The 26,389-nt window shown below is 39.1% G+C and overlaps 2 protein-coding genes and 1 non-coding gene across 3 annotated transcripts; 1 reads left to right on the top strand and 2 right to left on the bottom strand.

The window, feature by feature from the left end:
• Positions 1-2,465: 2,465 nt before the first annotated feature.
• LOC122054801 lies at positions 2,466-3,632 on the bottom strand. Its single transcript, XM_042616232.1, has 2 exons — positions 3,336-3,632; positions 2,466-3,281 (listed from the first exon to the last, which is right to left on the bottom strand). The coding sequence occupies exons 1-2, from the start codon at positions 3,630-3,632 to the stop codon at positions 2,466-2,468; spliced, it is 1,113 nt and encodes a 370-aa protein (XP_042472166.1).
• Positions 3,633-7,833: 4,201 nt separating this feature from the next.
• LOC121968831 lies at positions 7,834-7,939 on the bottom strand. The gene has a single exon (XR_006108363.1). It is a non-coding gene; the product is annotated as a small nucleolar RNA R71 (small nucleolar RNA).
• Positions 7,940-22,321: 14,382 nt separating this feature from the next.
• Positions 22,322-25,358, top strand: LOC122056354 (BTB/POZ domain and ankyrin repeat-containing protein NPR5-like). The gene is made up of 2 exons (XM_042618275.1): positions 22,322-23,329; positions 23,965-25,358. Exons 1-2 carry the CDS (start codon positions 22,883-22,885, stop codon positions 24,955-24,957), a joined length of 1,440 nt encoding a protein of 479 aa, XP_042474209.1. The 5' UTR covers positions 22,322-22,882; the 3' UTR covers positions 24,958-25,358.
• Positions 25,359-26,389: the final 1,031 nt, after the last annotated feature.

Here is a 26,389-nt window from a genome sequence, read left to right as displayed (position 1 = left end):
GCTACACGTTTTCCTTGTACTGCAGATAAAGGCAAGGAATGGATCAATTAAGGGGAGTAGCAGGAAAGGTGATGGATGTGTGTGGAAGTGCTCGGTGGATAGATCTACTTAAGTTTTGGAACTTATAATTTGTTAAGCTGTACATGTGAACTAAGTTGGACCCTATGCTTATGATGATGATTTCAGCTAGTATTTCATACACTTATGATATTTTACTCATGTTAGAATTATGAAATGTTCAGTATGCTTTGATTCACATGCCATGATAAGTAAACTAAATGCATATGATAAAAGAAAAGAAAAATTTTAAATAAGTCTTCCGCTGCCATGAATCCATATGCATTAGTAATTGATGTCTATGTTTCAGTGACGTCCGTCCCTCCGGGGTGGCCTTAGTGCTACCTGGAAGGGCGGGCGTTACAGTTACTATACTTATTTTATCTGGCACTAATACAAATAAGCATAATAACCAAAAACCAAATGTCTTAATATATATACATGAATATGATATACATGAGTCCATACAATCATCAAATAATTGGCTCTAGGGCTCTAACTAACAAATAAACCACAAACCTTTCTCAGATATTCAACTAATTTAAAAGAACTTGTAATTATAAACAAAAAGAGACTAATTAGAAATAAACTCAGACACAAAGGGTTTACTTGATTTGTAATCAGAGGATTGCTAATCCAAGGCAAAGATGGTGCACTATCTGATTCTCCTCTAGGCGGAGTAGCCTCTTACAGCGTTGACAGTACAAAAGAATAGAAAGCACAGAGAAAATGAATTACAAGTTGGTTTTCTTGACTGTGCAGATCGGTGCTATATTTATATCACTGGTCGGGGCACCCTGGGGGGATAAAACTTTATCCCCCAATGTTCAGATCGCGTTAGAATTGATCTAGTCAAAAAACTTCATCCCGGGCGCCCGGAAGGGTTCCGGGGGCTCCAAGCTGCTCCAGGCGCCCGGAATGGTTCCGGGCGCCCCGAGCCTTAAAGTCAATAGAAGTTGACTTTTTCGTCTCCGGTTCAGCTCGTCTCGGTCTGGGTCTTGTTCGCTCCGGCTCCGCTAGCTTGGGTGATCTCGGCCATCCGGAATAGGGCTCACCCGAACCCAAGTTCCGACCTTCTCCTCGAGCAGCCTTCCTTCCCGATTTCTAGTCCCTCTAACGTCGTGCACGTTCTTCTCGTCCACCGGTGTACGCTTCCGCGGTCACCTCGTCCCTCGGATGCACTGATCCCGTCGTCTCTCTCCCCGTGCCGTCCTTCTCGCTAGCCGCGTCTTCCGCTCAACTTCCTGTGTTCCTAAGCTCCTGCACACTTAGACACAAGGGTTAGATAAAACAGGACCTAACTTAACTTGTTTAATCACATCAAAACACCTTAGGGTTCCAACAATAGTATCCATATATTTAGTGCATGTAATTTTCCTAGCGACAAGGATATCATATCTAGCCTTTTGTTCATGATTTCTAAAAATGATATTGAACTTGTTTTCGTTACCTTCATCGCGTGCCACCCTTTTTTCCTTTGCCTTTTGAAGTGGAAGCCTTCCCTTTGCCTTTGTCCCCTCTCGGTGCATCTCCTTCGCCAGATCCACCACTTCCCCGACGAAGTCTTTTCAAGATCTGCGACATGGTGCAAGGCTTTGAGGAGTTTCTTGTGGAAATGAGTCTTGAGGGTGGAAGGGGAGGAGAAGAAAGGGAAAATAGGGAAGTTTCTTCTCTCTTTTCAAACTTGTGGCTTGAAGATATCTTAGATCTAGATGCAAATCTAAGCAAAAGTGAGCTCTAGAGGTGGGAAATCAGGGTTTGATGAGGTATAGTAGAGAGGGGAAGGCTTTTGGAAGAGAGGGAGATGGAAATAGGGTTTTTAGAGAGGTAGGGCGGTGCACACGGGTAGAGGCAGGGTCGCGTCTTATAGACACGTCCGAGTTAGGTATGGCTCTGCACAGCCATGCCAATTAGCATGACCTCCTCTGTTCTCCTTTCGGCCAAGGTCGCATCCGGCACAGCCCAGTTCTTCCTCGTCTCTGGGCATGTCTCACAGTAGTGCCAATTGGCACGGTCCGAGCCTTCTCCTTCTCGGGTAGTCTCACACGGTCGTGCCGAGTGGCACGGCCTGTTGCCTCCTTCTCTCTGCATAGGCCACACGACCGTGCAGGGTTGCACGGGTCATGGCCTCCATCCTGCTGTTGGCTTCGCACGACCGTGTGGAATCACACCGCCGACTCATTTAGACTCACGATGACTCACCTTTCGCTCTCTCAGTCCCTTTGACGCCTCCACGCCCATGAAATGCTCATGGCTAGCTCATGGAGGCTCTGCACATCCTGAAAATGAACACCCAAAAGTGAAGAAATGATAAAAATGATAAAGAAAACAACAATTTAGAATGAAAAGCCCTTGGGTTACCTCCCAAGAAGCGCTTGTTTTAGGTCTTTAGCTCGACCCCGTTTCAGTTAATGCGGACTAAACCCGTGAAAGCACGGCTCTCCTCCAAGGGTTAATGCTCCAGTCTGCGCCTTCAGTTTCTCTCGTGCAAGACAAATGTACTTCTTGTTGCTTGCTGGAGGGGAACTCTCATGGACACTGCACTCCTCGACTTTATGTATGTTGATCTTGCTAGAATTGTCCTGAGAAGAGGGGTTGTAGATGGGGGAATCAGATAAGTCAAACTCGATCTTTTCTTTGCCAATCTCCAAGGATAATCTATGACTTTTTACATCGATGATGGCTCCAGCTGTGGCAAGAAATGGTCTTCCAAGGATGATCAGTATCTTGGGGTCTTCCTCCATATCCAAGATAATGAAATCTGTGGGAACTATGCATCCACCCACATCTACTAGCACGTCTTCCACTATTCCCATTGGGTATCTGCATGAATGGTCAGCTAGTTGCAGTGTCATAGTGGTCAGTTTAATGTTCTGGAGGCTCAGCTTCTTGCATAAAGAGTACGGAAGTAGGCTAACGCTGGCCCCCAAGTCATAGAAAGCTCTCGGTATCAGTTTAGATCCAATCTTGCATGGTATGGAGAGACTTCCTGGATCCTGAAGCTTTGGTGGAGAATTTGCCGTAAGGAGAGCGCTGCAATTCTCTATTAATGTTACGGTCTCGAAGTCGCCCTTCTGCCTCCTGTTAGATAAGATACCTTTTAAGAACTTTGCGAACTTCGGCATTTGGTGCAATACATCTATCAATGGTACTTCTATGCAAATCTCCTTGATCTTCTTAAGGAATCGGTTGAACTCTTTATCCTTCTGGGAGGTTACCAGTTTCTAAGGAAAGGGAATCGTCTGATTCTGTGGGGGAACTTGAAGAGTTTCTTCAACCTTTTTAGTAGCCTCCTCTCCATTCCTGTTTTGAGTCAGATTGGGCATTAGGAGAGAGGGCTCCTTCTCTGAGTCAGGTTCCTTCTGGGTAATGATTTGGGGATCTCCCACAATACGCCCGCTCCTCAGCTCAATGCGGTTGTAATGCTCTACTAGATTTATATCTGGCTTCCCTGGAAATGTTCCTTGTGCTCTTGAAATAGATTGGGCTATCTGGGCTATCTGGCTATCTTGCATCTTTTGGTGCTTCTCAAAATTCTCTATTCTTTGAGTTAACAACTTGATCTCATTCTTCATCTTCTTTTGCTCTGAGAGAGCTTCTTCAAGCATCTTTTCAATTCTGGACAGTTGTGAAGGTTGCTGTTGAAAAGTTTGTTGTCCAGCTGAGTAGTTCTGCTGCCAAGGTGAGTAGTTCTGTTGTCTAGGTTGATAGCTCTGTTTTGCTGGTCCTTGATCCTGATTGTTCCGATATGAAAAGTTTGGGTGATTTCTCCAACTTGGATTGTATGTATTAGAGTACGGATTATTTTGCCTTTGGTTGTAGCTAGCTATTGCATCACACTGCTCAAGTTGGTTTATCTGTGCTTGTATTGGCCCTAGGGGTCAAGTATCTTGAGCATGATCCATACTTTCGCAAGTTTCGCAAACACAAACTATCGCATTGACCATGTTGTTGTTGTTTCCCATGGCCTCAAATTTCTTGGTCAGAGCGTCCAACTTTGCAGACATGAGAGTGACTGCATCCACGTCGAATTTCCCTGACGCTTTTATTGGATTCCCTGAGAAAGAACCACCAGGTCTTTCTTATGCCCACTGATGGTGATTCTGTGCCACATTCTCTATGATCTCTTCAGCTTCATCAAGGCTCTTGTTCATCAGTACTCCTCCTGCTGCAGAATCGAGGGATACCTTCGTGTGATAGTTAATTCCATTGCAGAAGGTGTGTAGGACCAACCATTTCTAAAGGCCATGATGGGGGCACTATCTCAGCATGCTCTTGAATCTGTCCCAGACTTCAAATAATTATTCTGAGTCTATCTGTTTGAAGCTTGCGATCAAGTTTCTTATGTGGGCAGTTTTGCTTAGTGGATAGAATTTGTCTAGGAAGTTCTGCTCACACTGCTCCCAGGATGTAATGTTGTTCGCTGGAAGTGAATTTAGCCACTGCTTATCTCTGTCTTTCAGGGAGAATCCGAAGAGAAATAACCTTACTGATTCTAGAGGGACTCCGTTCACTTTCATGGTGCCGCAGATCTCGTAGAAAAGCTCCAAGTGGTGGTTTGGATCATCGTGCAGTCCTCCTTCAAATTGATTCTGCTGAACCATGTGAATTACTGCAGGCTTGATTTCAAAGTTGTTAGCTTCGATTGGCAATCGAGTGATGCTAGACCGAACCCCTCGTGCATAAAGTGTTGCATAATCCTTCCACAATTTATCAGCCATCTTTAAAGATTCTTGTGCTGCTTGAAATGTCTTCTGTAGGTTTCTCCTTCTCAAGAAAGTCCTATCAATCTCTGGATCGAATGGTAGAAGTTGTCCTAAAAGATTAGCTCTTCGCATGCAAAAATAAAATATGAACTATAGTAAAGAAGAAAATATGTAATAATAGTATTTTTGGCGTTTTTAATAAAAATACAGAAAGTAAAGAAAAACAAGAATAAAATTATTTATCTCTAAATGCGAACAAAAGTAAAGATAAAAGAAAAGAAAACAACGTCTAGTCTAATCTAGTGTGACTATCACCAATGTTATAGACGCAGTCCCCGGTAACAGTGCCAAAAACTTGTTACGATTTCGCAAGTGCACGGATTCGTCGTCAGTAATATAAAAGATTGTCAAACCCACAAGGACTGGTTATAAGCACTAGTGAAGGCACACCTAGGATTGGCTATGCTATCGATGGTTGTAAGTAATCTAAGAGAAAAGATCGGGAAGCGAGGAATGGGAACTAGCAACGAGAGGAAAATCAACCTGGTTAACGAAGAGTTCTAGGAGTTCGATTTCATTGTGGTGGTATTGATGTTTCTCATACTATCCTATACTCATTGTCCTTCGGCATACATTCGCCGGAAGCTAAAGCAACTATCTTTAAGTATCAGACAAAGACAATCCCTACGAAATCCTGTCACGGTTAACCCCTGTCACTAGGGTGCCTCGGTAGATCGCAAGGATACGACTCTTACTGATGTTATCAAAGATAGAATTAAGAAACTAGGTTTGGTCTCTTACTTCCTTGCGAAGGAGTCACTTCTCCTTTCAAAGAAGTATCCTAGATGTCTGTGAGCGGGCTACCCCTGTCACTAGGGCCCCTCGGGTGTACAATATAAGGTATCCCCTCTACGAGGTTGGCAATTCCTGTGCAATCAATCCACATGACAAAGAGATCGAGGAATCGAAACAAAGCAAGCGAAATCATTCAATGAATATAAACATGTTATGAGTTTTACATCAAACCAGTCCACAATTACTCCCTCGTCCTAGAACAAAGACTTTACTCCAGAGACGCTAGAGAATAACCTGAAGACATGGTGAAACTAAACGTACAATCCTCAAAAGCGAAGAGAGAAAGAAGAAGTATGCTTATCCAATAACGATGAGTGATCTCCGAATCCAATCCTTTGCTTCTGGAGTTGAGGTGGTGATAGAAGGTCGCTGGATCGATGTCCTGGATGGCACGGAATGACACCAGAATGATTCTCCTCTTCCCAGCTCGCCTCCCAGCTCTCCCCCTTTGGAAAAGGGGTTAAAACCCCTTTTATAAGCTAGGGTATGGCCGGCAGCACGACCGTGCAAGAATGGCACGGTCATGCCCTAACTGGGCTCTGGATGTGTTGCACGGTCATGCTAATTGGCACGGCTGTGTGATGCTAGGGCTCGGATCTAGGGTGCACGACCGTGCAGGGTTGCACAGCCGTGGTCTGCTCCTCCTCTGGTTTGGTCGCATGGCCGTGCAAGGGTTGCACGGCCGTGTATATCTTCCCTTCTGTTTGGCCACACGGTCGTGTAATATTTACACGGCCGTGTTCTCTGGTTTGCTCCGGTGCATCGACAAATGTTGTTTCACTCCGAAAGTTGTCCCTGTCAACACAAAATCAAACAAAGAGCAGATATCCGTACAAAAAAGTATATATGATGAATACATGATAAAAGAGGCGATCATACAAAAAATATGTACGTATAAAACAAACGAACATAAAAGCATGCATAAACCATCATAATATTTGCACACATCACTCTTGCTTCCTTTCTATTTGATATGCATGAGACTTGTTGCCTTGTTATGTTAATTGATTGTGTAGGAATTGCTAATTTCATAAAGAGAGAATCTTAGATCGCATACCCGAGGGGTCCTAGTGACAGGGGTAACCCGTTCACGGACGTCTAGGATATTCCCTTGAAAGGAGAGACAACTTCTCCACAAAGAAGTAAGAGACCAAACCAAACCCCTATCTCTATCCCTAATGATACCGATTAGATTTGTATTCTTGTGATCTACCGAGGCGCCTTAGTGACAGGGGTTAACCATAACAAGATTTCACAAGGATCTTCTCTGATCAGTACTTAAGGATAGTAGCTTTAACTTCCGGCGAAGTATGTTGATTGACAATGAGTAAAAGATAGAACATGATGCATCAGGTTCCACCACAACGAAACTAAAATCCTAGAATCCATTTCCCAAAGCTCAATTCCCTCCAAGATAGATTCTCTCATCCTTCTCTTTCTCTCTTCAATCACTCTCATTAGTTTGCAAGCGCCAAAGCTAACTTTCGACCATCTAGATAACTTATTTTACGACATCTCTAATGTTTAATCAACAATTCCTATGGTTCGACAATCTTATATATTACTAACGATGAATCTGTGCACTTACAGAATCATAACAAGTTTTTGGCGCCATTATCGGGGACTGTTTTCGATTAACATTAGTTGATTAGCATATGAGTTACCCTAGATATTTTTTTCCTTTGCATTTTATTTCTTGTTTTCATTATGCACTTTCTTTCTTATAATTTAAATTCTGCATTTTCTTTCTTACTTTTTATATAGCATTTTATTTCTTGTCTTTAATTCTTCATTTTTGTTCTTTTCTCATAATTTTTTTTTTAGATACCATGAGCACTAACATGTCAAGCAGGTCCTTAAGAGATTTCTCTGCACCCATTTATGTAAGATTTTTATCTCCCATTGTGCAGCCTCATATTGAAGTAAAAAGTTTCCAACTAGACCCAGAGTTAATTTTCATGATACAATGTCACAAATTTGGAGGAGAAGTATCAGAAAGTCCTTATATACACCTTGAGACATTTCTAGAGCTTTGTGATATGGTGAATTATGAAGGAGTGTCAGCAGATACAGTTCGGTTGATGGCATTTCCTTTTAGTATCAAGGATAAAGCAAGGACTTGGTTATATTCTCTCCGTCCTAAAAGCATCACAAGTTGGGAGCAATTGGAGAAGCAATTTCTAGATCATTTTTTCCCCTCCAAGTAGAACAATTTATATGAGGAATTGCATCATAAATTTTGCTCAGGCATATAGAGAATCATTATTTGAAGCATGGGACAGATTCAAGAATCTACAAAGACAGTGCCTTCATCATGGTTTGAAAAAATGGCTGACCCTACACATATTCTATAGGGGAATTTCTTTCTCAGATAAGTGTTTGTTAGATTCATTAGCTGGAGGCTCTTTTATGGATAAGAGTGTAAACGAAGCATATACATTGATTGATCAAGTAGCATTGAACCTCCATGAATGGTCAAGCAAAAGTTGGATGGAATCTCCCTCAGAAATTCAAGAAGTAGAAGTCATATATACAAGAGAGTCTGTCAAACAAAATGCAGTTCAATCACCCAAGAATGTTGAAATTCACAAGTCACAGAATGAGGAGTTCAAACATTTGGGGGAAAAAATTAATAATATAGTTTCAAAATGGTTCAAGGAAGACCTTCCTCCTACACAGACAAGATCTAGTGTAAATGATAATAATTTTAAGTTGAGAAGTGGCAAGAATCATAAAGAACTACTGAAGAAGGATTTGTTTAGAATTGAGGAGAAGAACAATAGAAGACCTCAAGAACTCAATTTCATTACTCCAGGAAGTTCCCAAAGGCCACAAGTATGTTTCCCTCAACGATTGATCACACCTACACTAGATAAGCAAGTTGGACCTCCTCTGCAAGCTCAAAGGGAATATAGGAAAAAGGAAGTACCTTTCCCAAGACTTTCACTAAAGGTTCTTTTTCCACAAAGGCTAGTGAGGGTCAATGAAAATGAAGACTTTGACAAATTCTGTGATACTAATATGGTTGAGTGTAGATTTCTGGATGTATATGAAGATAAGGACTCTTCAGATGAGAATTGTGATGATAATGCAGTGGATAACAAGTTTTCATATTTACCTTCTGGGTTTACAAGGTGTTATGATGAAATTGAATTTTCAGACGATAAATGTGATGTGGTAGATCAACTTAAAACCGCAAATGAAGTTAATGATCCTCCTATAGATGATTCTCCCATTGAGGATATTGGTGTTGGTTTATTTTTTGATACTTGTGTTGATGATGATGTTATGAAAGGAAGTGTAGGGAGCTATGTTGTGGAAGCAGCATCTCAAAAATCACCTCCTTTACTCACACAACCTTTTGAGATTATGAGAGTTGCAAGGATTGAACATGTTGTGGGCCAATGTGTAGGGACTTGTGCAATAGAGGCAGAGTCCCAAGAATCACCACCTTTACTTTCACCACCACCTGAGCCAGAGCTAGAGCCATCATTTAATTCAAAAGAGGTCACATCCACATGTTTAGAACTTTCAGGTATCTCTCAGCAAAGCAAGGTTAGTATCTCTAGTGATCTTTTGGAAAATTTTATAGAGGTACCTGTAATTGATTTTGTTGGATGTGATTCAATTTTTGATACATATTTAGTTCATACTAATACGGTTCTAGTTCCTTCTAATATAGCATGCTTGGGAGAGGTATGTTTTTTTTTTTTGGGTGTGCAGATTCTCATGGGGCCTATAATTGGAAGCTCGATCTGAACCGTCTTTGACCACCTAAAAGAACTTCAAAGAAGACGAAAATGGAGAGAGTTATACTTTACTCTGTAGCTCCTTTAATGAAAGCTCTCTCCATAATAAGAGCCCTTGGTAGGAAGGTGTTAAAATATCTTACCCTTCCAAGAGAGAGATTTTGATGAATTTAATGAGGTGGTCAAGCTAATGACCTTAAACAAGCTCTTCTTGGGAGGCAACCCAAGTTCATTTTCTTTGTTTTCATTCATTGGTTTAGTTCTTTCTAATTTCATTTATTTCTTTATAATAAACATGTATCCTCTACTTAATTTTTGTTGTCTACTTTCTTTTATAGGACTTAAAGATTAGGAGGAGTGCAACTACATGGTGAAGTTAATGACATGGGCATTTGACACGCATCATTTGGTAACTTCTCCTACTTTAAATCTCCTCTACATTATTTTTAATTTTCATTGGGACAATGAAAAATTTAAGTCTGGGGGGATGCATTAGATGCATTTGGTTTAGTTTAGTTTTTGCTTTTGCATACTTCTTTTTGCCTAATAAAATTTGCTAGTTGCATCATTCATCACATCATGATTGTTTGTTCCTTAATGCAAAATACTAGCACGTTTCATCTAGATATTTATATTGTGTGATTTGGTATACTAGTATGTCTATTGATCTTTATTTTCCTATCCATAGAAGCATGAAGTGAGCATTGTTATTACTAGAAGAATTTGAATGTTGGCCTAGTTTTAGGATCTCTTCACATTATGCTTGACTTTGATGGTAGATATTTTTGAAAATAGTCATGATTCATAGAACCGGACTAGTACTCTTGCTTCTATGGTGACCTCTCAACTACATTTTGGTTACTGGATAAACTCAGATCATGTAAGCTTATTTGGAAAAATTAATCCCAAAAATAAAAAAAAATGATGAAAGTTTGTTCAAGATTGATACTTTGCAAACATAAAAAAAAAGAAAAAAATAAGGGATAAATAAATAGTTATCGTGAGTGGAAACTAACAATTCATCCCTTTGAGACCGAGTTAAGTTACTAGGGAAATGAATGCTATGTTTCTCTTGATACTGAGTATTCCTTTGAGATCTTGTGTAGACGATGCATAGCATTTTTTAGTAGAACGAATCTTGCGTGTGGCAGGTAAGTGTTTATCGTCGGAATTATGAGGAACACAGTTAAATGAAAATTTGACTAGGCTTAGAGATTGATACTTGAAAAAGTTAGGCCACTTATTACACTGAGCACGGAGAACTTCTACTTAGGCCACACTCAAATAATTCTTGTATCATGCTCATTAATGAAACTATATAATAGGTTTATATTGATTCATTAGGGATTATTAAATGTCATCTACGCACATAAATCTAGATTGCAGATTTTGCTTGAGGACAAGCAAAGGTTCAAGTCTGGGGGTGTGATATGCGTAGATCTTATAATCATTTATACATGTTTTGACGCACATTCACTTACTTTATTCACGTATATTCTATGCATGTTCACCTCTCTTAGCATATATTCTGCATAAATACTCTTTTATTTGGAGATATGCTCTTTGTATGTTTTCTTGTTGACAAGACGTGATTTGGAGCAAAAATGAAGCTTAAGTGGAGTCTAGAGCTTCCAAGGTGTCGGGGCAGTGTGGGATTTTCAACACTGCAGATCAAAAGTTAAATGACCATAACTTTCTGCTCAGCTAGAGTTATGAGTCACTCCAGATATCAAAATATAGATAACTTCAAGATTTACAACTCTTATGAAGACTTCAACCAGAGAAAACCAAGTCTTAAAGGTCTAAAGTTCGTTTCTATGAGACACGGCCTTGGCACACGGCCGTGTCAAATCCTGCACTGCACACCAAGAGTAAAACAGGCATAACTTTGTGGTTTGTTGGAGTTTTGAGTTGTTCTTTATACTAAATTGTATCATTAGGGACCACGTTAAGAGGCACTAAAATGACTTACAAGTAGAGGCACGGCCTTGATACACGGTGTGTCAATTCTACACGGTTGTGCCACTTAACCAGTGCAGAAGATAGGCATGGTTATGTCAACTCACACGGCCGTGCCACTTAACCAGTGTAGAAGATAGCCATGGTCGAGTCAATTTGCACGACCGTGCCACTTAACCAATGCAGAAGATAGGTAAGGTCGTGTCAACTCACACGACCGTGCCACTTAACCAGTGCAGAAGATAGGCATGACCGTGTCAACTCGCACGACCGTGCCACTTAACCAGTGCAGAAGATAGGCATGGTCGTGCGGATCTCACACGGTCGTGACACGGGCCGTGCGACACCCATACCTTACCCTATAAAAGGGTCAAGAACCCTATTCATGGGGAGATTTTTTTGTTTGGGACTTCACCCCTCTCATCGGGAAAGGGTTCTCCCCTTCGGGGGAAACCCTAGAGCTTTATCCACCGCCATCCCTTGGCATTCCGTCGATCTCCAAAGCAATGAGGAATCCCCAAAACATCGAAGACCTCGGCAAGTATCTCTTCTTCCCCTTCTTCTCACATCAAGGGTTGTAAGTGTGCTTTACTTTATGTTTTAGGGTTGTTCTTCCCTCACAATGGAGTAGATCTCCTTTTCTATGGATGTAGGGAGCAGTTTTGGATAGGGTTTGATATAAGACTCATGTTTGTGCCTTTACTCGTTGGATGATTTCTCTTGCTTCGTTTCTATTTTATATGCATGAGACTTGTTGCCTTGTCATGTTAATTGATTGTGTAGGAATTGCTAATTTCGTAAAGAGAGGATCTTAGATCGTATACCCGAGGGGCCCTAGTGACAGGGGTAACCCGTTCACGAACGTCTAGGATATTCCCTTGAAAGGAGAGGCAACTTCTCCACAAGGAAGTAAGAGACCAAACGAAACCCCTATCTCTATCCCTAATGATACCGATTAGATTTGTATTCTTGTGATTTACCGAGGTGCCTTAGTGACAGGGGTTTAACCGTAATAGGATTTCACAGGGATCTTTTCTGATCAGTATTTAAGGATAGTAGCTTTAATTTTTGACGAAGGTATGTTGATTGACAATGAGTAAAAGATAGAACATGATGCATCAGGTTCCACCACAACAAAACCGAAATCCTAGAATCCATTTCCCAAAGTTCAATTCCCTCCAAGATAGATTCTCTCATCCTTCTCTTTCTCTCTTCAATCACTCTCGTTAGTTTGTAAGCGCTAAAGCCAACTTTTGACCGTCTAGATAACTTATTTTGCGACATCTCTAGTGCTTAATCAACAGTTCATATGGTTCGACAATATTATATATTACTGACGATGAATATGTGCACTTGCGGAATCGTAACAACTTCCTTCTGCCAGATCTCAACCAATCTGGACTTCAGCCAGTTGTCAACCCAACTAGACTTCCTTCTGCCAGATTTCAACCAATCTAGATTTCATGCCAACTATCGACCTAGCTGGACTTTAGTCTGGTGTTTCGATCCTCTGGACCTATTAAATCTTGCACACTGGGTAAAAGGTTAGACAAATAACACATTTAACTTTAACTTTTTTGTCATACATCAAAACCTGATTATTAGTGCTACATACACCAACAATCTCTCCATTTTTGATGTAATGACAACCTGCGTTAAAGTTAGAAAAAAATGCAAATAAGCAAACATTAAACATGTAATGCAAATTTGAGTAAAGTGAAGCAAGCATTAAACATGTAATGTAAATTTGAGTAAAGTGAGTTGATTTTTCTAACCTAACCCACTATCCTCCCCCTTTGACATACATCAAAAAATAATACATATAAGTATACCAAAGTATGGAAATATAAAAGCATAGTAAGTAAAAAAAAATTTCTAAGTAAACATAAAAACTTGCAGGTTTAAGGTAGGGAGGAGAAAATGAAAAAAAAAATTCAAAGTAATTTGAAAGAAATTTTCAAAAATTTACAAAAGCTTTTAAAAATTTTAAAAATTAAATTTTACAAAAACAAAACAATTTACAAAGCTAAATTTTGTAAAGCATTTCTAAATAATTTTCAAAAAGAAGTTTCAAAAAAGCCTTTTAAAGCAAGTTTGTTAAAACAATTTATACAATAGTTTTCAAAATATTTTACATGAAGACTTTACAAAATATTTTCAAAGAAATTACCAAGGAAATTTTGAAAGAAATTTTCAAAATTTTACAAATGTTTTTCAATTGTTTGAAAATTAAATTGTTCAAAATCAAAACATTTTGCAATGATAAACTTTACAATAATTTTGCAAGTCAATTTTTAAGACAATTTTTAAAATATTTTTCAAAAGTTAACTTTTCAAAATAGTTTAAAGATTATTTTCAAAGTAATTTTCAACATAATTTTCAAAATAATAAAATAATTTTCAAAATGTTTTTGCAAAACATTATCAAAGAAATTACCAAAGAAGTTTTTAAAGCAATTTTCAAAACACTTTTCTATAAAAAAAAACATTTCAAAACAAGGTTTTGAAACAAACTTTTTAGAGTAATTAAAATTTTTAAAGTTTTTTTAAAACAATTTTTAAGGTAATTTTTCAAACATATATTGTGAAAACTTTAAACAAAAAACATTAAACAAAAAAGATTTAAGTTTTAAGATATTTCATCAGTTTGCAAAACAATAGCACAAAAAAAGGAAAATTTTTAAATATGACACTTTGAAAGTAATTTGTCAAATATCTTCCCTCTGAACTTGATATTACTATAAAAAAAGTCATCTAAAGAGTGTCCTTAAATATCTAACCTTTAGTTAATAACTAACTATCAAAAGATAGCAATGTTCGTTTAGTTAATCATGTTAAGTACTAATGTCCAGTTAAAAATTTACTAAAACATGACTACTTAACTTGATTAATGTACTATTATATTTTTTGCTCAAACTTATGTTGATACACTGATATAAGTATTTGAACTTTAGGCAAAAGGTCTATGCATCTTACGTCATTCTAAGTTTTTAAATACACAATCAAGGTAGCGCTAGTATTTATGAGATGTTTATTATCTAGTTCTATAGGATCATGCTTTCTATGGAAAGTATTTAGGCTGAGTCTATAACTAATTTTTAAACACTACAAAAATGAGAGTTTTTAGAAAATATTAGTAAGAATTAGCTTAGAATTTGAAATATTCTCCCCCTTAACCTAAGGTTAGTTTTCAAGTAAAGAACTTACTTATAATTATTTTACTAAGTTTGCAAAGGTGATAGATTGTAAGGAATTAATTACAGTTAGAGTTATTCTTTTGTATTTATTAGTATTATTTAAATAAATTATTTAATTCAAATTAAATACTAAGTTAGAGTCATTCTTTTGTATTCATTTGTATTATTTAAATAAATTATGTAATTCTAAATTTTATTATTTCATTGGTATTAAAAAAGTTATTTTGAATTAATCAATTATTAAATAATTAAGTTTTAATCATTTATTAATTAATTAAGTTATTACTTTTTTGGATTCAGTTATTAATTAGATAGAAAAGTAGGAGTAAATGATTATTGATTAATTAGAATTAATTATAATTTTATTTTATTTTGTTTAATTAATTTTAATTTAATTTTTATTTAATTTTTATTTAATTTTTATTTAATTTTTATTTAATTTAATTTTAATTTATACTTATTCATCTCACCCAATTAAGTTTTCAGACAATGAGATCCTATGGTTTTGTGAGATGAGTTAAATTAAATTTTAAGGTTTAGTTTAACTTGTGTTAGATTCAAATTTAGCTTTGGGTTCAACAAGCAAGCATTCTTTGGATAAACGTTTAAGTTGTGGTGAGTCACTTCGGCATCATTAGAATAACCACGCCTTCAAAAAATTTTAAATAATCTTGTCCACTGAACTTAGTACAAAACTTTGGTCTAACCAGCTAAGATTAGTAAGGGGTAGCTTCAGTTAGTTCTACTAAACTAAATGCACCTAGTTGAAGTCATATCTTCCTAGATATGCATAGATAGAGCTTCTCTAACCTACTATCATCCAAAACTTCTTCGGTACTATTTGTCAAGTTAAACTTTTATCCATAATTAAACTAGTCCTAATTATCCAGCCGAGTAAACTATTGCTTTGGAGGTGCCAACTAATTTGGTGTCTCCCCTTGAATTATTGAACTTTGGTTTAAGTTTTAAGTTTATGTCGATTGATTTTATAGTTGTAATAAACTTGATTGTAACTTGAGTTTAAATTAAATTTGTAGTTATTTAATTTAAGTTTAGTTTTTGATTTATTTGATTTCATTTTATTTTTTAGGTTTGAATTTATCTTAGAAGGTTTAATTGTTGAGATTAAGGTTGAGTTATTTGGTTTATTTTGATTTGGTTTTAGGTAATATATTTTATTTTTAGGTTCATAGTATTGATTGAGCCCTACTTGCTTGGTTAGACAAACTTTCAGAACCCAAGTTTTGGGTTGTTTCTTATGTTAGCTTATAAGTGATATAAATATTTTATTTGTTGAGCTGGACTCATATCCAAGTCTGAATTTCTTGTACACAACTCATTGTGATTCAAGTATCATGTCCAGATACTTGGATCTTGTTGTAAATTTTTATAAAAGTTCTTTTAGTTCAATTACTTCATTTTTCAATTTGAAATTTTCCTTCTCAAGTTTTAGGACTTGAATTGGAATTTCAGATTGAACAGGTTCAGCTATTAAATTTGTTTTAAGTTGTTCTTTTATGTTTTGATTTTCTTTGAGAAGTTGATTAATTTGAGTTTTTGATTTTCCTAACTTTTTATTCAAGCATGAAATGATTTTAAAAAAGTTGGCAGTTAGGGTAGAATTTACCTCGTTGAAACATTCAGAAACGAGTACGGACTCATGGCTTGACTCGTATTCTAACTCGTCATCTTCATCATCTTTGCTTTCTGATTTCGGTCCAGGTGCCATCAGCTCGAGGTAGTTCTGTTGCTTTGGTTCTTCGACGTTCGACTCTTCGGAGGATGATTCATCCCAAGTTATTTTTAATGCCTTCTTTCAACTTTGGACACTCATGCTTGTAGTGTCCCTTTTTGTTGCACCCGTAGCAAGTGACGCTTGATTTATTTAACTTGATCATCTTCTGAATATCCTTTTTACTGAAGTCCTTCTTTCTTCTAGTAAACATCTTTCTTATCATGTTTACTAGTTGTTCTTCTTTATCTGAGTTTGGGTCAGACTCAGATTCTAGCTTAGGTTTGTTCTTGTTCTTAACTTCTTTTGAGGGACCTATAAGAAATGTAACACCTTTCTCGAACCTTTTGGAGTTAGTTTATTCATGGAGTTCAAGTTCACCAAAAGAGTTCATCTAATTTTAATTTAAATAAATTCTTTGAAACCTTGTAGGCATCAACTATAGATGCCCACAATTCATTTCAAGGAAAGGAATTTAAGGCGTACCTGATTATATATATCCCGATTTTCCATCTGTTGGTCAATTAAGTGGAGACTGTTGAGGATATCCTTGATCCTCGCATATAGTTGGCTCGCTGTTTCTCCTTCCAACATTTTAATGTTAAACAACTTATTTAGAAGCAAGTCTCGTTTAGTTACCTTAGCGTCATTGTTCCTTCATTTAATTCGATGAGCTTGTCCCATAGCTCATTTGCATTCTCATACAGGCTGACACGGTTGAGTTCTTCTTTCGTGAGTCTGCACTAGATGGTGTTCAACGCCTTCAAGTTGATTTAGGCCTTCTTCTTATCTTCTAGATTCCATCTTTCTAGATCGAGGGTAACTTTAGTTGCTTCATCTACCAGCGCCCTCTATCCTCGTCGAATGGTGAACCACAGCCCGATGTCAGTCTTTAGGTAGATCTCCATTCTCTTCTTCTAATACAAAAAATCATTTTCATTGAAGAGAGGGTGAGTGGTATTGTATCGTTCAAGTTGGGTCATTAATGATGGAACCTTGCACACATATATTAAACTAATTAATAGAGAAATCTCAAGACTAGGTCTTGAATTAGTAGTGTGGGAGATGATAAGTATAAAAAGAAACTCGATTGGTATTGCACTAATTCAGAGTATTTTGTAACGCGAAAAGCTTGTCCAAAAGAGGTGATTGCACCAATTTGAACTAGGTCAAAAATCTTAAAATCGAACGAGATCTAAAAAGAAAGAAAATAAAAGAACCCCTTTGCTTGATTAGTGGTTGCACCAATTCAGAGTGGAATCTTGTTTTGATACCACTTGTTAGATCGTAAAGACGCTAGAGGGGGGTGAATAGCGTTCATCACTTTTTCAAGTCACAAGAATATGCAACAGAAAATAATCACGAAAACCAAAATGCTAACACAAGTAATTTTATTTGGTTTTGGAGCCTTTGACGAGTCCTACTCCAAGACCCACACTCATTGAGTACTTTCGTTGGACAATCACTATCAGTTTGAATATTTGAGTTACAAAATTTAAGGACACAAATTGTAAAAATAAAAAGTTACCGATAAGAAGAAAGTATGAATAGAGTTCCTTAATATTCGATTGTCGGAGCAACTTTTCAGGATCGTCGGAGCCTTCTCAGAGTAGCGACAAGAACAAAAGTTGTAGCAAATGTTGTGTTTAAGTTGCTAGTCGAAGCCTCCTTTTATAGCCATGTTCGAGTGTCTAGATCCGCTCTCTGGTACCTAGACTATGTTAAAGTTTCGAGCTCTCATCGAAACTTCATCCTCAAAGTTTATCCACCTTCGGGCTCCCAGACCCCCTTCGAGTGCATAGACCGTTGACATGGGTCGGCCAATCGTCGCGCTCCAACTCAATTCAAGATGAACTTTGCTGGTCCAAGCACCTGGAGCACCTCTAGGCGTCCGGACTGCCTAGGTACCTGGCTAGGCACCTACCCGGTCCTCATCGAAGTTGGTTCGGGCACCCAGATCAACTCTGGGCACTCGGATCAACTCCGAGCGCTCGGTTCCCTTCCGAGCACCCAGACAATTCTTTTTTACCTTTGTCTTTCCTGTAAAAAATAGTTAGTTCAGACAACCATAATATGTTTATCCTACAAAACCAAGTTAGCACAGTAATAAGGTAGCAATATTAATTAGATTCTATCTTTCCGAGATCATGATCTAGTCACGGTCTCGATTTATATTTTTGAAATGGACCTAAATTAGACCTGCGCCTAACGTCCCCAAATGGGACTTGTGCTCACTGGATTACTCTCCTCCAGTGCTTACCTTACTTACCAATCGCAGACTTCCTTGATGTCAGATCCCTTGACCCACCAGGACTTCCTGCCAGGTCTAAACCAATCTGAACTATAGCTAGTTATCAACCCAACTAGACTTCCTTCTGGCAGATCTCAACCAATATGGACTTTAGTCAGTCATCAACCTAACTGGATTTTCTTCTACTAGATTTCAATCAATCTAGACTTCGTGTCAGTTGTCAACTTAGCTGGACTTCAGTCTGGTATTGCGGTCCTCTAGATCCATCAAGTCCCGCACATTTGGTAAAAGATTAAACAAACAATACATCTAACTTTAACCTATTTATTATACGTCAAAATCTGATTATTAGTGTAATATACACCAACATTTACCTCGAATTATGCATGAAAAATTGGCTCGAATATAATATGAAAATATGATGAAAATCTTATATACGTCATACCTACCAATACATATACCTTGTTTGAATTATAAATTCACAATAGTGGCCATGTTATTTGATCTAGTAGCACATGCCTTCAATCTCTCTTGAGTATTTGACTATTCATGGACTAATGCAATATAAATTCAAGAGACTTCCCAGGTAAAATATTTACATCCTTGGTAGATAGATGTTCTCAATCTCTCTCGGCTATTCATGGACTTTTGCAAAATAGATTAGAAAGACCTCCAAGGTAAATGATTGACATCTTTGCTTATTATAATTATTATTATTTTGATAATTTTAATGTTCAGGCATCGTCCTATTAGTCCAAAAAATAGACTGTCTTTCTCTTAATTTGTCTACTGAATAAATATGGAATACAATTTTATGTACATTTAGAGGTTGATGTTTTGAATATTGGTCCTTACTGAAATTTGAATTATGATTTATTTATTTAGTTATTAAAATATTTTATCACCGCTTCATACCCATAGAGCTATAGTAACCTTAGTATTATTATTATTTGTTAAGGTTGTGTATTGTGCATTTTTATTTTCAAATAAAATAAAAGGAATAATCATAAAAGATAAACCCTTAGACAAATATAAGCCTATCTAGCTCACTAGCTAAAAAAAATAATGAGTAGATATAATTTGATTCAAAGTTGGAAAATTCGTTTATGTTGAACATTTTCTTTTCATGTATGAGATAGTATATCATAAACATTTTTTGTTACTTCACTCAACACAACCCTTGTATTCACGCCCTATACTTCCTTTGAACATTATTCTGTGGGTAATTTTGCATGCAGTCCCTAGTGATAAACAAATTTTTACATGTGATTCTCATCCATGAAAATCTTTGTTTTCATTCCCCAGTCAAACATATTTACCTAATTGTCCATGATATTTTTAGGTACAAAAAGTCTAAAAATCAGTATAAATTCTCTTAAATTCAGTATATTAAATTAAAATCTAGTATATTATCTATCAAATTGAGTACGATTCTTTTTTCACCTCAAAATATACTCAATTTTAGTTTAATGTGCTGAATTTAATAAGAATTATACTCATTTTTAGACTATTTGTACCGAAAAATATGAAGGTTAATTTCGATAGAAAATATACTCGATCCTAATATAGAGTGCTGGATTCTAGTGTAAAATGCTGAATTTAACAGGAATTATACTTGTTTTTAGACTTTTTATACCTAAAAAATAAGAGGGACAATTTTGATAAAAAATATACTCGATTTTAATATAAAGTGCTGACTTTAAGAAGAATTATACTCGTTTTTGGACTTTTTGTATTCAATTTTAAACTTTTTGTACCTAAAAAATCTTAAGGTCAATTTAGGTAACAATATTTGCATGAGGGAGTTGAACCAAGTAATACTTTGCATGCAGGGAGTGAAAATAAAATTTTTTGGATCTGAAGATTACATGCAAAGTTAACATTGTGATTGAAGATTTTTCTCTAATTTACCGTTATTCGTATTCTGTAACTATTTTAAAAATAGCTTTCTTTAATTTAGATATTTTAACATTTATTATTATTTCATATTTGAACATTATAATAATAAATATTGTTACCTGTTAAAAATGTATTCTTGATATATGATGAGCAGAGATACATCAGTATTCATGTTTTTCGCCGGGCCATAACATATACAATCTTATGCAGTTAAGCACGGTTTCCGGTCGGTGATGGAGGTTGTCGGTAGAAACTCTCATTTCTTGCAGTGTGTGCATTCTTTATCATTCTCGATGTCGTGATCGGCCAATCGATTGTAAATTTTTTCCATTTTCTTACGTGCAATCGTTTTTCTTATAAAGAAAAGATACAGTAGGTAATGAATCAATGCACGTGAAGGGACTTATTCCATTCAACAGCATGGAACTGCATGCTAGAAAGTTAACTTATGTTTGTTAACCTTGATGCCGTTCTCACAGAGTAGTACTAGCTATATGTTACATGCCTTGTCCAACCAGTCGATCCGTCGAGCCTCATCAACAATGCCAATGATAATTTTTGAATCGCGAAGGGAGAGGGAGGAATAGGTGAGAGATAGATTACAGAAGTCACAAGCAAAAGAGCAAAAAGGCAAGGACACGTGTATCTGGTGTACGTACGGTATGGAAAAGATAACCCTCCCCTTACCAACACCACCATGCCACAGCACGCTCACACTCTCAATGGGAGATACGGAACCCGTGTCTCGGCTCCCAACGTACGCGGTTGGGACACCGTGAAAAGAAAGAGAAGATACGGCCGGCCTCGTCGCCCCAGCAGAGCAGCCCAAACTCAAACTAGTCAAGCCAGGCGAAGCAAAGGAGAGCATGGCACATGGCATGGCGACACGGCACCGCACGCAAGATTGCCACTGTTACAGAAAATCCACACTGACTTGTCAAATGTCACTTCTCCACAACTCAAATCATAAGACTGTCAGCGATGCGTCAATCACTTCCCTCCTCCTCCTCCCCTCTTCCTCTTCCTCTTCCTCCTCACCTCACCTCTCCTTTCCTGCGCTGCCCTCTGCTGCTCTGCGCAACACGAGCCACGGTGGTCAAGGCAGCGTGCATGGCTCCTCCCTGCTAATGCTGCCACTGCCCTGGCACCAGTCCCCATAACTGCAGTCCCAATTAAAACTCTTGCCCCTGACGCAAAGCACGAGACCGGCTCCCACCCAGTCGCTTTTTTACCCTATAACTCACTCGCACAGTGAGCTCATAGGTAAGGTAAGGTGAGGTGAAGGAAGGCAGGCAGAGCGGAGAGAGAGGACTGGAGTTGTTTAATCACACTATTAATTTTAATTTATTGCTTTTATACGTACGCACGTACTGACTGTGATTTTTTAATGAAAGTTAAATCGAGTCGGACATGGTCCATTAGATGTGTATTGCAATCAGTGGCGATGGGGGCCGGCGCGAGTAGGGGATGAATGGATCCATCACAGAGTGGAGTGGGGCATCCATCATCAGCTGAGAATATCTAAGAACTGTTAGAGTCGTGGGGTACCCATGATGTGGACCTCTCAATGGACTGGTTCCCCAATCAACGTCCGACCAGGGATATCGATCCAGTTTCGAGGGATTATTATTATTTTTTTTTTTTTTTTTTTTATCAGCTCCTCTTTTCTTGTTTTCTAGCTTCCGAGTAAAGTTATGGAAAAGGTTTAATTACTGATTAGCTCGCCGCTCAAATACGTACAAGGAAATCAAGAAGAAGCTGAGCTCGTTCTGAATTCTGATACGTACGTATGTGTACGTACGTACGTGAAAAACGTAAGGAAAAAGACGGCAGGAGTAGAGTAGTAGATTAGTAAAAAAAAAAGGGGTGCAATTACTTTAGCAGAAGGAGCTGTCACAGAAAGTTGGTGCATTTTTTAAATGTACACCATCCCAAGTTATTGCGTTTGTTTTTCCCTTCTGAGAGCAAACATCTGCATCCAATTTCCTCATTTTACCACCTCAATTATTTTATATACCTCAGCCGCCGAGCACATCCATCCAAATTGCTCTCCCTTTCTTGCAAGTTGGCGTTGCCAACAGACTCACACCCAAGATAATTTCTTCTTCTTTTTCTTCTACTTCTTCTTCTCTCTGTCTCTCTCTCTCCCTCTCCCTCTCCCTCTCCGGGGAAAAGAGATCAGGAAAAGAAGGAGAGAGAGGAAAGGAAATCGTAAGCTTGGCAGATATGCAGATGGGAACGAAGAGCATGAAGTAGGAGGGAGGAGGAGGAGCGTGCACTACGCCTGTGGTCTCATCCCTTGTCTCTTAATTTCTTCTGATGATCGCCAGAAGCTAGCTGAGGTCTTCCTCTCTGCCTGACAAAAATTCCCCCCCAGTCGCCTCTGAACCTTAAGCTAGTGGAAGGGAGAGAGATCAGGAGGAGGAACAGTAGGAGAGCAGAAGGGGGAGAATTAATTAAAGAAGAAGGTAGAGTTGATGGAGGAGACCCTCAAGTCCCTCTCGTTGGACTACCTCAACTTGCTCATCAACGGGCAGGCCTTCAGCGACGTCACCTTCAGCGTCGAGGGCCGCCTCGTCCACGCGCACCGCTGCATCCTCGCCGCCCGTAGCCTCTTCTTCCGCCGGTTCTTCTGCGGCACCGACCCCCCCTCCCCGGGCCTGCTCTCGTCGCCGCGCCGCTCCAGCGCCGTGCCCACCGCCGTCATCCCGGTCAACTCTGTCAGCTATGAGGTCTTTCTCCTCGTCCTCCAGTTTCTCTACAGCGGCCAGGCCTCGGTGGTGCCGCAGAAGCACGAACCCCGCTCCAGCTGCGGCGAGCGCGGTTGCTGGCACACCCACTGCACCGCCGCGGTCGATCTCGCCCTCGACACCCTCGCCGCCGCCCGCTCCTTCGGCGTCAAGCAACTCGAGCAGATCACAGAGGTCTAATTAATTCTCTCAAACCTCACGCTTGCGCTTGCTTCCTTCCGCAAACCATTTATCTATCTATCTATCTATTATTGATCTATGTATATATAAATCGATCCATCTCCCCTTTCCCAATTCCTTGGGGCTGAAACAGTTCTATTGCCTTGGTTACAGTTCATTTGTCCTTCTCAATGAAGTGGCTGGCTTCCCTTTTCTTTTTCTTTTTTTTTCCTCCACCCTTTTTTGGGAACATTGAATTCCAATAATGTGTTTCCTCTTTTTTGGATATGTTCATCTACTGTTCCTCCTCTTCTGCTTCTTCTTCTTGTTCTTCAACCTCTTTTGCTTCTGCTCACAGTATGAAACACATCATAATAATACCCTATTCCCACAGCAAATCGATGAGCAGATGTCGATCATCTTTCACCGCCCATTATATATGGACTTGCATTTCTTCTAATTAATCAGGCCCCTCTCTTAATTAATTAAATAATTAATTAAATCTTGCATTCCCTTAATTTCCTGTCACAATTTTCTTGAATTGGGAGAAGCTATTGCTCTCTCGCAATAACTCACAGCCTTGGTTATATTTTATGGAAGAAATGAAATCAAGCAACAAATCTTTACGTACGTTGTTAGTTTTGTTGCAGAAGCAATTGGCGAGCATGGTGGAGAAGGCGTCGATCGAGGACGTGATGAAGGTGTTGCTGGCGTCGCGGCAGCAGGAGACGCAGCAGCTGTGGACGACCTGCTCCCACCTCGTCGCCAAGTCCGGCCTCCCGGCCGAGGTGCTCGCCAAGCACCTCCCCATCGACGTGGTGGCCCAGATTGAGCAGCTCCGCCTCAAGTCCTCCATCGGCCGCCGCCCTTCCTTCATCCCCCACCACCAGCTCGACCTCGGCGGGCCCTCCGTCGACGTCGAGGACCACCACCACAAGATCCGCCGCATGCGCCGCGCGCTCGATTCTTCCGACGTTGAGCTCGTCAAGCTGATGGTCATGGGCGAGGGGCTCAACCTCGACGAGGCGCTCGCGCTCCACTACGCCGTCGAGAACTGCAGCCGCGAGGTCGTCAAGGCGCTCCTCGAGCTCGGCGCGGCCGACGTCAACTGCCCCGCCGGCCCCGCCGGCAAGACGCCCCTCCACATCGCGGCCGAGATGGTGTGCCCCGACATGGTGGCCGTGCTCCTCGACCACCACGCCGACCCCAACGTGCGCACCGTAGACGGCGTCACGCCGCTCGACATCCTCCGCACCCTCACCTCCGACTTCCTCTTCAAAGGCGCCGTGCCGGGTCTGACGCACATCGAGCCCAACAAGCTCCGGCTCTGTCTCGAGCTCGTCCAATCAGCTGCCATGGTGATGTCGCGCGAGGACGCTAACAATTGCGCGGCCGCCGGGAACAACCAGGTGTTCCCCCGGCTGAACCAACAGGAAACCGGCCCGTGCAACGCGAGCTGCTCCAGCCCGAGCATGGTCAACCTCAGCCTCGATTCGAGGATGGTGTATCTGAATCTGGGGATGGCAGAGCAATTTGGGTGCAAGATGAACGATGGCGGCGGCGGTGGAGGCGATCAGAGCAGCAGCAGTCGATCACAAGGCATGGGTCCTTCATCCTTGTATCATTCCCACGGCTTCCCCTAACTCAGCTTGTGTGACATATTAATTAGTCACATCATTCTATAATGCCCAATGCATGGTCAGGGGTGATCGATGATACCTTTTAGCAAGCTAAGGATAGTAGCATTGTTACTTTTTGGAAGAATTGGGGAAGCTAGCCAAGCAAGAAACTAAAAAAACTAGGGCATGTGGAGCTGTGTATGAAGTCAAGAGAGCTGTGAGAGCTAGCTAGAGATGAAAATTTTAATATCATTTGAGTTTAAATTAATTTGTCTGGATTGATGTTACACTCCTTTTGGTGTTTATTGGGTGTTGGGGATGCACCAGCATGTGAGAGATTTCAAGGGGGAGACAACAAGAATCTAAGGAAGCTGTGCATGGTGGAGGAGAAATATAATATATATTCAGGTCAATCTTTTCTTCTCTTTTCTCCCTTGGCCTCTCATGCATGATATTATTTTTATATATACTTCTATATCTAGACTTGTTACTTCTGTTGTATTCGAAACTCTTATCTTTAGCTTTGTCTAGCTAGGAGGATCATGATCAGCCAACAACTCCTACCATTTTCCTACTTTTCTTTTCTTTCTCTAGGTAATTAAATTGCTTCATTTCCCAACTTCAATTTTACTAGAATCCAAACTTGTGTTTTGATTTTTACTCATATTTTCTTATATATATATATATATAAAAGGAATGCAATTAATACCTACATATATGGATATTATACCTTCTCCTTAAGTGATGTGCTCTACCTTCCTGCTGAGGCTTAAAGGCACACAATAGTTGTTACAGTGGTTGAACATTTTCCCTTTTCTTTTCTTTTCTTTTTTGCATGTAAATATATATCTATCTATATCTATGCATGATTTTCAGAGAGATTATTTCAGCTGTTGACAAACAAGGCCATGGCTTTGCATGAGTGTAGCATATATAGTGTAACTGAAAAGTACTGTTACTGCATCAAAACAACTTAATTAACTTGTTTAGTTTAACTGTAATTTTGAAGGATTATGATAGTGCATTGCACTTCATTATTAATAGCCTTTGAGCTCTATATATTATTTTTTTCATTTCATGTTAGTCTGAGTCACACAGTACTTTCATGTTCATGTATCCATGCATGTAGATTGTGACTCGCAGTTGTTTGTCAAATTCTTGGGCACTGTGATGGAGTTCTTGATGGGATTGAGCATCATGAATCACCATAGAGTGTGTTGCATTTAGACATATTTTTGTTTGTTATTCTTTTGGAAACCCTTCTTCTCATATAATATTCATATAAAGGTGTTTAATTGTTCTTTCTAAAGATACATATACTTGTGGATTAAAATTTGAAGTGTTTTCTCTAAAACTCATGAATTTTCCTCTAAAGCATAAAGGGAAAATTAGAAAAAGAATTGAACCAAGGCTCTTTAAACCAATGAATGTCTATGTAGTAAATATTATAGGATGC

Source organism: Zingiber officinale, chromosome 3B (assembly GCF_018446385.1).
Source record: "Zingiber officinale cultivar Zhangliang chromosome 3B, Zo_v1.1, whole genome shotgun sequence".
NCBI classification, from domain to species: Eukaryota; Viridiplantae; Streptophyta; class Magnoliopsida; order Zingiberales; family Zingiberaceae; genus Zingiber; species Zingiber officinale.
The sequence above is the reverse complement of the archived record's forward strand: the minus strand, read 5'-3'. Positions and strand labels throughout refer to the sequence as shown.